This window comes from Oncorhynchus keta, chromosome 26, assembly GCF_023373465.1.
Source record: "Oncorhynchus keta strain PuntledgeMale-10-30-2019 chromosome 26, Oket_V2, whole genome shotgun sequence".
NCBI lineage: Eukaryota > Metazoa > Chordata > Actinopteri > Salmoniformes > Salmonidae > Oncorhynchus > Oncorhynchus keta.
In genome coordinates, this window is record NC_068446.1 from 45,993,208 (window position 1) to 46,008,196 (window position 14,989).

Here is a 14,989-nt window from a genome sequence, read left to right on the forward strand (position 1 = left end):
TTCTATCAGGACTGATGGGGTGTTTCTATCAGGACTGATGGTGTATTTCAGGACTGATGGTGTTCAGGCTCTTTAGTACTTTCTGCACATCAACATTAAAGGAAAACAACATTCAAACAGAAACTAACTGGTTTAATATAAAAACCAACAAGCATTAATAGTAATCATATATATATATAGAGAGAGAGAGAGAGAGAGAGAGAGAGAGAGAGAGAGAGAGAGAGAGAGAGAGAGAGAGAGAGAGAGAGATATATAGATATATAGATATATAGATATAGTCCTTAAGGTCTTAGCTTCATCAGGTATCAATCAACATTATTACATTATTACATTATTACATTATTATTGGACAGTGTAAAACTGTAAACATTAGTACCTTTTAGTCCTGATGATATTAATCCACCGTGAGAGGCATTAGGGGAGAGAAACATTGTTAATAACTCCTGCTTTAGAGGACACTACAGCTTATAAGGCTAGCCTCTCGTGTGTGTGTGTGTGTGTGTGTGTGTGTGTGTGTGTGTGTGTGTGTGTGTGTGTGTGTGTGTGTGTGTGTGTGTGTGTGTGTGTGTGTGTGTGTGTGTGTGTGTGTGTGTGTGTGTGTGTGTGTGTGTGTGTCAGCCCAATACCTAGCTCTTCAGCAGATCTCCACGGAGACGGAGAGACTCATTCCAGACCGTGTTTATGGCTGCATGGTAAATGACATCATTAGAGGTATATTAAGGGGGTCGTGACTGGTCATCTGGTCGTGGCCCACTGTTTAAAACTTGGCTAATTTCCCCATAATAACCTTGGAAGTTCCTCCCAAATGGCAACCTATTCCCTATGTAGTGCACTACTTCAGACCAGGGTCCATGGACATCTAGTCTAAAGTAGTGCACTACGGAGTGAATAGGGTGCCATTTGGGACTGTGATATCTGTGGCCTCTCTTCACACAGAGACATAAATTCCAGCTGAAGGAGTTGTTAAAAACCAAACTGCAGCTCAGTCACCTGGCGCTCCTCACAGTAAACACTGCTGCTGAACACACCATGCAAACGGCTGCTTGCTTCCTGAACCACACGCACACAAGCATGCACACGCACAGACTAACAGACACACGCGTGCACACGCACAGACTAACAGACACAAGCATGCACACGCACAGACTAACAGACACAAGCATGCACACGGACAGACTAACAGACACAGACATGCACACGCACAGACTAACAGACACAAGCATGCACACGGACAGACTAACAGACACAGACATGCACACGCACAAACAGACAAACACATACAGACAGACTAACAGACACACGCGTGCACACGCACAAACAGACAAACACATACACACATACACACATGCACACGCACAGACTAACAGACACACGCGTGCACGCGCACAAACAGACAAACACATACACACATACACACGCACAGACAGACAGATGCAAAAACAGACACACACATGTGCACAGACAACCTAAAAAAACAACCCAACCCCAGCATTATCCACTAAGGGTTGCTATCCCAACCCCAGCATTACCCATTGACTACACTAAGGGTAGCTATCCCAACCCCAGCATTACCCACTGACTACACTAAGGGTAGCTATCCCAACCCCAGCATTACCCACTGACTACACTAAGGGTAGCTATCCCAACCCCAGCATTACCCACTGACTACACTAAGGGTAGCTATCCCAACCCCAGCATTACCTACTGACTACACTAAGGGTCGATATTCTAACCCCAGCATTACCCACTGACTACACTAAGGGTAGCTATCCCAACCCCAGCATTACCCACTGACTACACTAAGGGTAGCTATCCCAACCCCAGCATTACCCACTGACTACACTAAGGGTTGCTATCCCAACCCCACCCCAGCATTACCTACTGACTACACTAAGGGTCGATATTCTAACCCCAGCATTACCCACTGACTACACTAAGGGTAGCTATCCCAACCCCAGCATTACCTACTGACTACACTAAGGGTCGATATTCTAACCCCAGCATTACCTACTGACTACACTAAGGGTAGCTATCCCAACCCCAGCATTACCCATTGACTACACTAAGGGTAGCTATCCCAACCCCAGCATTACCCACTGACTACACTAAGGGTAGCTATCCCAACCCCAGCATTACCCACTGACTACACTAAGGGTAGCTATCCCAACCCCAGCATTACCTACTGACTACACTAAGGGTCGATATTCTAACCCCAGCATTACCCACTGACTACACTAAGGGTAGCTATCCCAACCCCAGCATTACCCACTGACTACACTAAGGGTAGCTATCCCAACCCCAGCATTACCCACTGACTACACTAAGGGTTGCTATCCCAACCCCACCCCAGCATTACCTACTGACTACACTAAGGGTCGATATTCTAACCCCAGCATTACCCACTGACTACACTAAGGGTAGCTATCCCAACCCCAGCATTACCTACTGACTACACTAAGGGTCGATATTCTAACCCCAGCATTACCTACTGACTACACTAAGGGTAGCTATCCCAACCCAACCCCAGCATTACCCACTGACTACACTAAGGGTTGCTATCCCAACCCCACCCCAGCATTACCTACTGACTACACTAAGGGTCGATATTCTAACCCCAGCATTACCCACTGACTACACTAAGGGTCGCTATCCCAACCCCAGCATTACCCACTGACTACACTAAGGGTTGCTATCCCAACCCCAGCATTATCCACTGACTACACTAAGGGTAGCTATCCCAACCCCACCCAGCATTACCCACTGACTACACGAAGGGTCGCTATCCCAACCCCAGCATTATCCACTGACTACACTAAGGGTCGCTATCCCAACCCCAGCATTACCCACTGACTACACTAAGGGTCGCTATCCCAACCCCAGCATTACCCACTGACTACACTAAGGGTTGCTATCCCAACCCCAGCATTACCCACTGACTACACTAAGGGTAGCTATCCCAACCCCACCCAGCATTACCCACTGACTACACGAAGGGTCGCTATCCCAACCCCAGCATTATCCACTGACTACACTAAGGGTCGCTATCCCAACCCCAGCATTACCCACTGACTACACTAAGGGTCGCTATCCCAACCCCACCCTGGCATTACCCAATGACTACACTAAGGGTAGCTATCCCAACCCCACCCCGGCATTACCCACTGACTACACTAAGGGTCCCTATCCCAACCCCAGCATTACCCACTGACTACACTAAGGGTTGCTCTCCTAACCCAACCCCAGCATTACCCACTGACTACACTAAGGGTCGCTATCCCAACCGCAGCATTACCCACTGACTACACTATGGGTCGCTATTCCCAACCCCAGCATTACCCACTGACTACACTAAGGGTAGCTATCCCAACCCCACCCCAGCATTACCCACTGACTACACTAAGGGTCACTATCCCAACCCCAGCATTACCCACTGACTACACTAAGGGTCGCTATCCCAACCCAACCCCAGCATTACCCACTGACTACACTAAGGGTCTCTATCCCAACCCCAGCATTACCCACTGACTACACTAAGGGTTGCTATCCCAACCCCAGCATTACCCACTGACTACACTAAGGGTAGCTATCCCAACCCCACCCCAGCATTACCCACTGACTACACTAAGGGTCGCTATCCCAACCCCAGCATTACCCACTGACTACACTAAGGGTTGCTATCCCAACCCCACCCCAGCATTACCCACTGACTACACTAAGGGTCGCTATCCCAACCCCAGCATTACCCACTGACTACACTAAGGGTTGCTATCCCAACCCCACCCCAGCATTACCCACTGACTACACTAAGGGTCGCTATCCCAACCCCAGCATTACCCACTGACTACACTAAGGGGTTCCCAACCCCAGCATTACCCACTGACTACACTAAGGGTTGCTATCCCAACCCCACCCCAGCATTACCCACTGACTACACAAAGGGTTGCTATCCCAACCCCACCCCATCATTACCCACTGACTACACTAAGGGTGCTATCCCAATCCCCACCCCAGCATTACCCACTGACTACACTAAGGGTCGCTATCCCAACCCCAGCATTACCCACTGACTACACTAAGGGTTGCTATCCCAACCCCACCCCAGCATTACCCACTGACTACACTAAGGGTCGCTATCCCAACCCCAGCATTACCCACTGACTACACTAAGGGTAGCTATCCCAACCCCACCCCAGCATTACCCACTGACTACACTAAGGGTAGCTATCCCAACCCCACCCCAGCATTACCCACTGACTACACTAAGGGTTGCTATCCCAACCCCACCCCAGCATTACCCACTGACTACACTAAGGGTCGCTATCCCAACCCCACCCCAGCATTACCCACTGACTACACTAAGGGTCGCTATCCCAACCCCACCCCAGCATTACCCACTGACTACACTAAGGGTCCCTATCCCAACCCCAGCATTACCCACTGACTACACTAAGGGTTGCTATCCCAACCCCAGCATTACCCACTGACTACACTAAGGGTCTATCCCATCCCAACCCCCCCAGCATTACCCACTGACTACACTAAGGGTAGCTATCCCAACCCCACCCCAGCATTACCCACTGACTACACTAAGGGTAGCTATCCCAACCCCACCCCAGCATTACCCACTGACTACACTAAGGGTCGCTATCCCAACCCCAGCATTACCCACTGACTACACTAAGGGTAGCTATCCCAACCCCACCCCAGCATTACCCACTGACTACACTAAGGGTCGCTATCCCAACCCCAGCATTACCCACTGACTACACTAAGGGTTGCTATCCCAACCCCAGCATTACCCACTGACTACACTAAGGGTAGCTATCCCAACCCCACCCCAGCATTACCCACTGACTACACTAAGGGTAGCTATCCCAACCCCAGCATTACCCACTGACTACACTAAGGGTCCCTATCCCAACCCCAGCATTACCCACTGACTACACTAAGGGTCCCTATCCCAACCCCAGCATTACCTACTGACTACACTAAGGGTTGCTATCCCAACCCCAGCATTACCCACTGACTACACTAAGGGTTGCTATCCCAACCCCAGCATTACCCACTGACTACACTAAGGGTTGCTATCCCCACCCCACCCCAGCATTACCTACTGACTACACTAAGGGTTGCTATCCCCACCCCGGCATTACCCACTGACTACACTAAGGGTAGCTCTGCGTCAGTTGAGGCTCAAGCCAAAGTGGACACTGGGCCCTGCTTGCAGGACTAAGGACAGATCTGAGTACAGCCTGTAAACCCTATATATTTATCCTGTGTTAACTAAAACCCCTGTCAGGTTAATACCAGGCACTAGGGTGAGTGATGGACTGACACACACACACACACACACACACACACACACACACACACACACACACACACACACACACACACACACACACACACACACACACACACACACACACACACACACACACACACACACGGTAAGAACCCACCCCCCAATGTCTGCCTCCTTCATTGTCAGCGTTAACAAAGGGCAGTACAGCAGCTGGCCTCTGTAGGCTCTGTAGAGGTTCCATTAGAACCCTGTCTGATACTCCAGCTGATGTTTCAGTCACACTACAATGTGAGGACAGCACAGGAGAGGAGGGGGGACGACAAGGGTAAAAATAAACCCCGCCTGGTCTTCTTAATCTCTGTCCTGGGTCACGTGACCCCGCCTGGTCTTCTTAATCTCTGTCCTGGGTCACATGACCCTCCCTGGTCTTCTTATTCTCTGTCCTGGGTCACATGACCCTCCCTGGTCTTCTTATTCTCCATCCTGGGTCACATGACCCTCCCTGGTCTTCTTATAATCCATCCTGGGTCACATGACCCTCCCTGGTCTTCTTATTCTCCATCCTGGGTCACATGACCCTCCCTGGTCTTCTTATAATCCATCCTGGGTCACATGACCCTCCCTGGTCTTCTTATAATCCATCCTGGGTCACATGACCCTCCCTGGTCTTCTTATACTCCATCCTGGGTCACATGACCCTCCCTGGTCTTCTTATACTCCATCCTGGGTCACATAACCCTCCCTGGTCTTCAGATACTCTGTCCTGGGTCACATGACCCTCCCTGTTCTTCTTATTCTCCCATTCTGGGTCATAAAGGAGATGCAGCTCTCGGATACAGGTTTGAATCTAAATAGATTAACAGGTCTGAATCTAAATAGATTAACAGGTCTGAATCCAAATAGATTAACAGGTCTGAATCTAAATAGATTAACAGGTCTGAATCTAAATAGATTAACAGGTCTGAATCTAAATAGATTAACAGGTCTGAATCTAAATAGATTAACAGGTCTGAATCTAAATAGATTAACAGGTCTGAATCTAAATAGATTAACAGGTCTGAATCTAAATAGATTAACAGGTCTGAATCTAAATAGATTAACAGGTCTGAATCTAAATAGATTAACAGGTCTGAATCCAAATAGATTAACAGGTCTGAATCTAAATAGATTAACAGGTCTGAATCTAAATAGATTAACAGGTCTGAATCTAAATAGATGAACAGGTCTGAATCTAAATAGATTAACAGGTCTGAATCTAAATAGATTAACAGGTCTGAATCTAAATAGATTAACAGGTCTGAATCTAAATAGATTAACAGGTCTGAATCTAAATAGATTAACAGGTCTGAATCTAAATAGATTAACAGGTCTGAATCTAAATAGATTAACAGGTCTGAATCTAAATAGATTAACAGGTCTGAATCTAAATAGATATAAATGCAGACCAGTCATGTCTTTCAAATGGCACACTATGTTGTATAGTGCACTACTATTGACCAGGGCCCTAATAAACAAAGTAATGTTTCCGTTGGCCACACACCATACTGATTGGTCTCTGTCGACCACACACCATACTGATTGGTCTCTGTCGACCACACACCATACTGATTGGTCTCCGTGGGCCACACACCATACTGATTGGTCTCTGTCGACCACACACCATACTGATTGGTCTCTGTCGACCACACACCATACTGATTGGTCTCTGTCGACCACACACCATACTGATTGGTCTCTGTCGACCACACACCATACTGATTGGTCTCTGTCGACCACACACCATACTGATTGGTCTCTGTCGACCACACACCATACTGATTGGTCTCTGTCGGCCACACACCATACTGATTGGTCTCCGTGGGCCACACACCATACTGATTGGTCTCTGTCGGCCACACACCATACTGATTGGTCTCTGTCGACCACACACCATACTGATTGGTCTCTGTCGACCACACACCATACTGATTGGTCTCCAGTGTCCACACACCATACTGATTGGTCTCCAGTGTCCACACACCATACTGATTGGTCTCTGTCGACCACACACCATACTGATTGGTCTCCAGTGTCCACACACCATACTGATTGTGTCCACACACCATACTGATTGGTCTCTGTCGGCCACACACCATACTGATTGGTCTCTGTCGGCCACACACCATACTGATTGGTCTCTGTCGACCACACACCATACTGATTGGTCTCCAGTGTCCACACACCATACTGATTGGTCTCTGTCGGCCACACACCATACTGATTGGTCTCCTTGGGCCACACACCATACTGATTGGTCTATACCACACCATACTGAACATGTCGACCACACCATACTGATTGGTCTCTGTCGACCACACACCATACTGATTGGTCTCAGTGTCCACACACCATACTGATTGGTCTTGTCGACCACACACCATCTGATTGGTCTCTGTCGACCACACACCATACTGATTGGTCTCCGTGGGCCACACACCATACTGATTGGTCTCCGTGGGCCACACACCATACTGATTGGTCTCTGTCGACCACACACCATACTGATTGGTCTCTGTCGACCACACACCATACTGATTGGTCTCCCGACCACACCATACTGATTGGTCTCTGTCGGCCACACACCATACCCCTCCCCGACCACACACCATACTGATTGGTCTCCACCACACCATACTGATTGGTCTCACTGACCACACACCATACTGATTGGAAGTGTCCACACACCATACTGATTGGTCTCCCGACCCACAAGACACTGACCACACACCATACTGAAAACACCATAATTGGTCTCTGTCGACCACACACCATACTGAAACACCATACTGAATTTGTCGACCACACACCATACTGATTGGTCTCCAGTGTCCACACATACTGATTGGTTTCGGCCACACACCATACTGATTGGTCTCATTTAAAGACCACACACCATACTGATTGGTCTCTGTCGACCACACACCATACTGTCACTTCGACCACACACCATACTGATTGGTCTATTCGACCACACACCATACTGATTGGTCTCGCGACCACACACCATACTGATTGTCACGTGGGCCACACACCATACATTGGTCTCCACACACACCATACTGATTGGTCTCTGGATCAATACTGATTGGAGTCGACCACACACCATACATTGGTCCGCCTGCATACTGACGACCACACACCATACTGATTGGTTAAACTACCATATGAAGTCGACCACACACCATACTGATTGGTCTTGTCGACCACACACCATACTGATTGGTCTCAATCACACCATACTGATTGGTCTCTCACCACACACCATACTGATTGGTCTCTGTCGACCACACACCATACTGATTGGTCTCTGTCGACCACACACCATACTGATTGTCTCTTGACCATACTGTGGTCTCTGTCGACCACACACCATACTGATTGGTTCTCGACCACACACCATACTGATTGGTCTCTGTCGACCACACACCAACTGATTGGTCTCTGTCGACCACAGAATACTGATTGGTCTCTGTCGACCACACACCATACTGATTGGGTCGACCACACACCATACTGATTGGTCTCTGGGGCCACACACCATACTGATTGGGTCGACCACACACCATACTGATTGGGTGGGCCACACATCCATCCTGATTGGGTCGACCACACACCATACTGATTGGTCTCTGTCGACCACACACCATACTGATTGGTCTCTGGGACCACACACCATACTGATTGGTCTCTGTCGACCACACACCATACTGATTGGTCTCTGTCGACCACACACCATACTGATTGGTCTCTGTCGACCACACACCATACTGATTGGCATTGACTACTTCGTGGCATTCCTTGTAGGAAAGATGTAACACTCAGTACTCAGTATAACATTAATGAACATGTCCCTGCTACAACTACATGTCAAAGGTTTGTCTCAGACTGTCTGGTGGTGACACTGCACCCCCCGAAGACACTGACCCCCAACCCCATCCTGGGACCCCCTCCAAGACACTGACCCCCAACCCCGAATGACCTGGAAGACACTGCCCCCAAAGACACTGACCCCCCGAAGACCTGCCCCCCACCAAAGACACTGCCTCCACCCCCCGAAAACAAATTCATCCACAAACACAAAAATAATTTGTTATATGTCTGATATAATTGCGTTTTCATGAATTTGATGTTGTAATCTTTCATTTAAAGACCAGGGACACGGAAGTATGAAGTAGGAACGGGTCACTTGCACAGGGTATTCTATCAGCCGCGTGTCACGGAAACCATTCCACAGCCCCTTCTGGATCAATACTTGAGTCAATACAGCCGCCTGCTAGACGCTGAGGTTAAACTACCATGAAGTAATCTGCTTCCAACGTCATCAATCAACCCATGTCTCAACACAAATACAACCCCAGAGAGGTTGAAGACAAAGTGACTTGACTATGTTCATATGTACGTTGTTCTAAGTAGACCGGTCAAACATCGTCAGAATACTGTAAGCATCCGGCCTGGGGTCCAAGCATCCGGCCTGGGGTCCAAGCATCCATCCTGGGGTCCAAGCATCCATCCTGGGGTCCAAGCATCCATCCTGGGGTCCAAGCATCCATCCTGGGGTCCAAGCATCCAGCCTGGGGTCCAAGCATCCATCCTGGGGTCCAAGCATCCAGCCTGGGGTCCAAGCATCCGGCCTGGGGTCCAAGCATCCATCCTGGGGTCCAAGCATCCGGCCTGGGGTCCAAGCATCCGGCCTGGGGTCCAAGCATCCAGCCTGGGGTCCAAGCATCCGGCCTGGGGTCCAAGCATCCGTCCTGGGATCCAAGCATCCGGCCTGGGGTCCAAGCATCCATCCTGGGGTCCAAGCATCCATCCTGGGGTCCAAGCATCCGGCCTGGGGTCCAAGCATCCGGCCTGGAATCCAAGCATCCATCCTGGGGTCCAAAGTGACATGATGAAACTGAGCATATCAGTCTTGATTCCAGGGCCTCGTAATCACAAAGCATCTCAGAAGTAGAACTGAAACTGATATTGAGACCAATTTTTCCTTTCAATTAATAACGAATAAGAGGAGATGACCTGATCTGAGACACTGTGAATATGAGCCCCGGCTATCCAGTCATAGGGCCAAACACAGACAGTCAGACAGAACATTCCCCCAGAAGCAGTCAATCAGATCTCTTTAGAATGACCTATAGATAGCCTAAATAGCCCCCTGCCACCCTGCCTGTCTAGGGGTTGTTATAAGGTCAGAGGGCACCATCAGTTTATTGACACAATAAGAGCTGGCAGTTTATTAGATGGTTCTGCTCTCTGTCTATCCTGGAGAAGTAGGGGGAGGGGGGAGAGAGAGACATCTATCCTGGAGAAGTAGGGGAGGGGAGAGAGAGACATCTATCCTGGAGAAGTAGGGGGAGGGGGAGAGAGAGAGAGAGAGAGGGCGAGGAGAAAGAGAGAGACAAAGAGAGAGAGAGAGAGAGAGAGAGAGAGAGAGAGAGACAAAGAGAGAGAGAGAGAGAGAGAGAGAGAGAGAGAGAGAGAGAGAGAGAGAGAGAGGGGGGTAGGAGAGAGAGAGAGAGAGAGAGAGAGAGAGAGAGAGAGAGAGAGAGAGAGAGAGGGGGAGAAAGAGAGAGAGCGAGAGAGAGAGGGGGAGAGGGGGAGAGAGAGAGAGAGAGAGAGAGAGAGAGAGAGAGAGAGAGAGAGAGAGAGAGAGAGACATCTATCTGCTGATGTGTGTCCTCCTCCCTGACCTAACCTCAGCTTCCCTAAATTGATCTTCTGACCAGCATAGGAACAACCTATACCTCTGGCAGCAATGGCGTGATCGACTACACAACTCTGGATTGGAGGGACCACTATACTGCCTGTCTACAGATGTAGGATTTGAAATTAAATTACCCTATTGCAGGACAATTGTCGTGTATTTAAAGTTTTAAAAAGGCTTCTGAAGTTTCAGCCTTGATTTTCCCCACACGAAAAATGCATCAACTTCTACAAGATTGTCCATTAATTATAATCCACATCATAATTCACATTTCCTGTTGCTACAGGAAACTGGCTAAAATTAAGATCCTATATCAACAACCCACTGGCTACCTACCTACTAATCTCAGAACCTGCCCTGGCTAGCTACGACATCTGGTTGTGGAGGCAGTGGTTTCATTTAGACACTCATGAGAGACTACCTCCCGATGTATGTTTCACCCTGTCTCTCCTACCTGCTGCTCCAGTGTCCTAGGGCCTCCCTGTCTCTCCTACCTGCTGCTCCAGTGTCCTAGGGCCTCCCTGTCTCTCCTATCTGCTGCTCCAGTGTCCCAGGGCCTCCCTGTCTCTCCTACCTGCTGCTCCAGTGTCCTAGGGCCTCCCTGTCTCTCCTACCTGCTGCTCCAGTGTCCTAGGGCCTCCCTGTCTCTCCTACATGCTGCTCCAGTGTCCTAGGGCCTCCCTGTCTCTCTTACCTGCTGCTCCAGTGTCCTAGGGCCTCCCTGTCTCTCTTACCTGCTGCTCCAGTGTCCTAGGGCCTCCCTGTCTCTCCTACCTGCTGCTCCAGTGTCCTAGGGCCTCCCTGTCTCTCCTACCTGCTGCTCCAGTGTCCTAGGGCCTCCCTGTCTCTCTTACCTGCTGCTCCAGTGTCCTAGGGCCTCCCTGTCTCTCCTACCTGCTGCTCCAGTGTCCTAGGGCCTCCCTGTCTCTCTTACCTGCTGCTCCAGTGTCCTAGGGCCTCCCTGTCTCTCCTACCTGCTGCTCCAGTGTCCTAGGGCCTCCCTGTCTCTCCTACCTGCTGCTCCAGTGTCCTAGGGCCTCCCTGTCTCTCTTACCTGCTGCTCCAGTGTCCTAGGGCCTCCCTGTCTCTCTTACCTGCTGCTCCAGTGTCCTAGGGCCTCCCCGTCTCTCCTACCTGCTGCCCCAGTGTCCTAGGGCCTCCTTGTCTCTCCTACCTGCTGCTCCAGTGTCCTAGGGCCTCCCTGTCTCTCCTACCTGCTGCTCCAGTGTCCTAGGGCCTCCTTGTCTCTCCTACCTGCTGCTCCAGTGTCCTAGGGCCTCCCTGTCTCTCCTACCTGCTGCCCCAGTGTCCTAGGGCCTCCTTGTCTCTCCTACCTGCTGCTCCAGTGTCCTAGGGCCTCCCTGTCTCTCCTACCTGCTGCTCCAGTGTCCTAGGGCCTCCCTGTCTCTCCTACCTGCTGCTCCAGTGTCCTAGGGCCTCCCTGTCTCTCCTACCTGCTGCCCCAGTGTCCTAGGGCCTCCCTGTCTCTCCTACCTGCTGCTCCAGTGTCCTAGGGCCTCCCTGTCTCTCCTACCTGCTGCTCCAGTGTCCTAGGGCCTCCCTGTCTCTCCTACCTGCTGCTCCAGTGTCCTAGGGCCTCCCTGTCTCTCCTACCTGCTGCTCCAGTGTCCTAGGGCCTCCCTGTCTCTCCTACCTGCTGCTCCAGTGTCCTAGGGCCTCCCTGTCTCTCCTACCTGCTGCTCCAGTGTCCTAGGGCCTCCCTGTCTCTCCTACCTGCTGCTCCAGTGTCCTAGGGCCTCCCTGTCTCTCCTACCTGCTGCCCCAGTGTCCTAGGGCCTCCCTGTCTCTCCTACCTGCTGCTCCAGTGCCCTAGGGCCTCCCTGTCTCTCCTACCTGCTGCTCCAGTGTCCTAGGGTCCAGGAATGTGGCCAGGTCCATAGAGACATGTCCAATGATGTGGCGTTGAAGGCAGGCCTGTCCCACACGGAGACAGAGGGTGTGCAGGGCATCAGGACACACAGAGGTTTGAGGCACTGAGGATCCTGCAGTCTCCAACTCACTGACAGAAGAAGAAGAGGAGGAAGAAGAGGAAGAAGAGGAAGAAGCTGTCCAATGTAAATAAATGTGTTTTATTACAACCCTTGAGAAACACACATACTCAGACATAGGTTGGAGAGGTTGGGGCAGAGGAGTTTTAGGGGTTCAGTTCACGAAGGGTACAACGGCAGGAGGTGTCATCTCAAATTTAATCCCAGCAACACTTGGATTTCCAGCTCACTTCCTGTCAGAAGTCCGGTTGCTGGACCAACTCTCTAACCTCTAGGCACGGTGACCTCTAACCTCTAGGCTGCCTACCTGGTGACCTCTAACCTCTAGGCTGCCTACCTGGGGCTGTGGAGCTGGTCTCCACAGGACAGGATGGTGACCTCTAACCTCTAGGCTGCCTAACTGGGGCCGTGGAGCTGGTCTCCACAGGACAGGATGGTGACCTCTAACCTCTAGGCTGCCTACCTGGGGTCGTGGAGCTGGTGACCTCTAACCTCTAGGCTGCCTACCTGGTGCCGTGGAGCTGGTCTCCACAGGACAGCACGGTGACCTCCCCGTCTGGCTGCAGTAGCAGGTCTACTGTTAGACAGGTAACACTGTCTGAGGGAGGGTATCCCTCCACTACACCACCTGGAGGGGGGAATTGGGGAGGAGGAAGTGGCAGAGGGAGGAGAAGGAGGAGAATGAGGGGGTGAGAAGTGGCAGGGGGAGGAGGAGGAGGAGAATGAGGGGGTGAGAAGTGGCAGGGGGAGGAGAAGGAGGAGAATGAGGGGGTGAGAAGTGGCAGGGGGAGGAGAATGAGGGGGTGAGAAGTGGCAGGGGGAGGAGAATGAGGGGGGATGGGGAGGAAGAGGAGGGGACGGGGAGGAAGAGGAGGGGATGGGGAGGAAGAGGAGGGGATGGGGAGGAAGAGGAGGGGATGGGCAGGAAGAGGCAGGGATGGGGAAGAAGAGGAGGGGATGGGGTGGAATAGGAGGGGATGGGGAGGAAGAGGAGGGGATGGGGTGGAATAGGCGGGGATGGGGAGGAAGAGGCGGGGATGGGGAGGAAGAGGAGGGGATGGGGCGGAATAGGAGGGGATGGGGAGGAAGAGGAGGGGATGGGGAGGAAGAGGAGGGGATGGGGTGGAATAGGCGGGGGATGGGGAGGAAGAGGCGGGGATGGGGAGGAAGAGGCGGGGATGGGGAGGAAGAGGCGGGATGGGGAGGAAGAGGAGGGGATGGGGAGGAAGAGGAGGGGATGGGGCGGAATAGGCGGGATGGGGAGGAAGAGGCGGGATGGGGAGGAAGAGGCGGGGATGGGGAGGAAGAGGCGGGGATGGGGAGGAAGAGGCGGGATGGGGAGGGGGATGGGGAGGAGGGGATGGGGAGGAAGAGGAGGGGAGGGGATGGGGAGGGGATGGGGAGGAAGAGGAGGGGATGGGGAGGAAGAGGAGGGGATGGGGAGGAAGAGGAAGGGATGGGGAGGAAGAGGAGGGGGAGGAAGAGGAAGGGATGGGGAGGAAGAGGCAGGGATGGGGAGGAAGAGGAGGGGATGGGGAGGAAGAGGAGGGAGGATGGGGAGGAAGGGGAGGGGATGGGGAGGAAGAGGCGGGGATGGGGAGGAAGAGGCGGGATGGGGAGGAAGAGGAGGGGATGGGGAGGAAGAGGAGGGGATGGGGAGGAAGAGGCGGGGATGGGGAGGAAGAGGAGGGGATGGGGAGGAAGAGGCGGGGATGGGGAGGAAGAGGAGGGGATGGGGAGGAAGAGGAGGGGATGGGGAGGAAGAGGCGGGGATGGGGAGGAAGAGGAGGGGATGGGGAGGAAGAGGAGGGGGAGGAAGAGGAGGGGAGGAAGAGGAGGGGATGGGGCGGAAGAGGAGGGGATGGGGCGGAATAGGCGGGGATGGGGAGGAAGAGGAGGGGATGGGGAGGAAGAGGAGGGGATGGGGAGGAAGAG

General features: G+C 51.8%; 1 protein-coding gene and 1 long non-coding RNA gene across 2 annotated transcripts in view; both read right to left on the reverse strand.

Moving 5' to 3' along the window:
• iqch (IQ motif containing H) overlaps positions 1–14,989 on the reverse strand; it is a 109,344-nt gene that overhangs the window by 16,538 nt on the left and 77,817 nt on the right. The window contains exons 17-18 of the mRNA XM_052481086.1: positions 13,562–13,682; positions 12,900–13,065 (exon numbers count right to left, since the gene is read on the reverse strand). Of these exons, the coding sequence (XP_052337046.1) occupies positions 12,900–13,065; positions 13,562–13,682 (287 nt within the window). The remainder of the gene's footprint in view (positions 1–12,899; positions 13,066–13,561; positions 13,683–14,989) is intronic.
• LOC127912186 (uncharacterized) lies at positions 11,729–12,850 on the reverse strand. The gene is made up of 3 exons (XR_008081355.1): positions 12,540–12,850; positions 12,380–12,499; positions 11,729–12,059 (listed from the first exon to the last, which is right to left on the reverse strand). It is a non-coding gene; the product is annotated as an uncharacterized LOC127912186 (long non-coding RNA).